This window comes from Pyrgilauda ruficollis, unplaced genomic scaffold (genome assembly GCF_017590135.1).
Source record: "Pyrgilauda ruficollis isolate IOZ18807 unplaced genomic scaffold, ASM1759013v1 scaffold2004, whole genome shotgun sequence".
NCBI classification, from domain to species: Eukaryota; Metazoa; Chordata; class Aves; order Passeriformes; family Passeridae; genus Pyrgilauda; species Pyrgilauda ruficollis.
Window position 1 is genome coordinate 1 of NW_024519253.1, and position 1,833 is coordinate 1,833.

The 1,833-nt window shown below is 60.9% G+C and overlaps 1 protein-coding gene across 1 annotated transcript; it reads left to right on the forward strand.

Moving 5' to 3' along the window:
* Window positions 1–694: 694 nt before the first annotated feature.
* On the forward strand, window positions 695–1,592 carry LOC121353378 (zinc finger protein 524-like; the record flags this gene model as incomplete). Its single annotated transcript, XM_041467165.1, has 2 exons — window positions 695–955; window positions 1,493–1,592. Coding segments are annotated over 2 exons (361 nt in total), but the record flags the coding sequence as incomplete, so codon positions are not given.
* Window positions 1,593–1,833: the final 241 nt, after the last annotated feature.

A 1,833-nucleotide genomic window follows, 5' to 3' on the forward strand; every position in this document is an offset into this window, starting at 1 on the left:
AAAAACCGGGAAAATGGGAAAAAAACCTTAAGAAAATGGGGAAAAGCGAGTTAAATGGGATAAAAATGGGAAAAATTGGGAAAAAAACCCCCAAAAACCGCGGGAAAAACCCCAAATTAAATGGGATAAAACCGGGCAAAAAGGGGGAAAAGCAAAAAAAAATTGGGGAAAAACACAAATTAAGTGGGACATAAATGGGAAAATGGGAAAAAACACGGAAAATCATTAAAAATGGGGGGAAAAGGAGAAAAAATGGGAATAAACCGCTGGAAAACGGGGAAAAAAAATGCGGGAAATGGGAAAAAATGGGGAAAAAAATGAAAAATGGGAAAAACCCCAAAGGAAATGGGGGGAAATCGGGGGAAATCGGGATTTTGGGGTCTTTGGGACAGAGCTGAGCCCCCCCAGACCCCAAATTCGGGGCTCCCCCCAAACCCCGCGGACCCCAACCCAAAACCACCGGGCCCGGAGCCCCCTCCCCTTTTTTTCCCTTTTTTTTTTTTGCCTTTTTCCCTTTTTTCCCTTTTTTTTTGCCTTTTTCCTCCTTTTCCCCTCATTTTCCCCCTTTTTTCCCGTTCCTCCCCTTTTTTTTTTTGCCTTTTTTCCCTTTTCTTTTTCTTTTTATTTCCTTTTTTTTCCTTTTTTTCCCCTTTTTTTTGGGATTTTTTCCTCACTCGCTGCCTTTGCCCAAAAGCGGCCCGGGGGGCGGGACTTTCCTGTTGATTGACAGCCAGGGCCTGCCCTACACCGTGCTGCTGGCCCAGGGGGGCGCGGCCAGCGCGGGCCCCGCCCCCGGCCCCGCCCGGTTCGCGTGCCCCGATTGTGGGCGGGGCTTCGCCTACCTGTCCTACCTGCGGCGCCACCGCATCGCACACTCGGCGCTCAAACCGCACCGCTGCCGCGCCTGCGGCAAGGCGTTCAAGCGGCGCTCGCACCTGCAGCGGCACCGCGGCACGCACGGACAGCAGAGGGGACAGCGGGGACAGGAGGGACAGCGGGGACAGGGGGGACAGCAGGGACACCTGCAGGGACAGGGACACCTGCAGGGACAGGAGGGACAGGAGGGACAGGGGGGACAGCAGGGACACCTGCAGGGACAGGGACACCTGCAGGGACAGGAGGGACAGGGACACCTGCAGGGACAGGGACACCTGCAGGGACAGGAGGGACAGGAGGGACAGGGACAGGGACACCTGCAGCGGCACCGCGGCACGCACGGACAGGAGAGGGGACAGCGGGGACAGGAGGGACAGCAGGGACAGGGACAGGGACAGGGACACCTGCAGGGACACCTGCACCTGCAGCGGCACCGCGGCGCGCACCGGGACCGGGGACAGGGACAGGGACAGCGGGGACACCTGCAGGGACAGCAGGGACAGGAGGGACAGGGACAGGGACACCTGCAGCGGCACCGCGGCACGCACGGGCAACAGGGGGGACAGCAGAGGGGACAGCAGAGGGGACAGCAGAGGGGACAGCAGCAGCACCGCAGAACGCACGGGCTGCAGGGACAGGAGGGCCACCACGGCCAGCAGGGCCAGCGCCACAGCGAGGTGGGCCACCATGGCCAGGAGAGCCAGCAGGGCCAGTGACACGGACAGGTGGGCCACCAGGGCCACCAGGGCAGTTGGGGCCAGCACCGCGAGCTGGGCCAGCACCGTCACGGTCCCGGCGGCCGTTCCTGCAGCGGCAGCGCTGAGGGGGACAGCGGGGACAGCATGGGGACACCGCGGGGACAGCACGGGGACACCGCGGGGACATCCTGAGGACACCGTGGGGACACCGCGGGGACAGCACGGGGACACCTCCTGAGCCAGGGGACACCATGGAGCC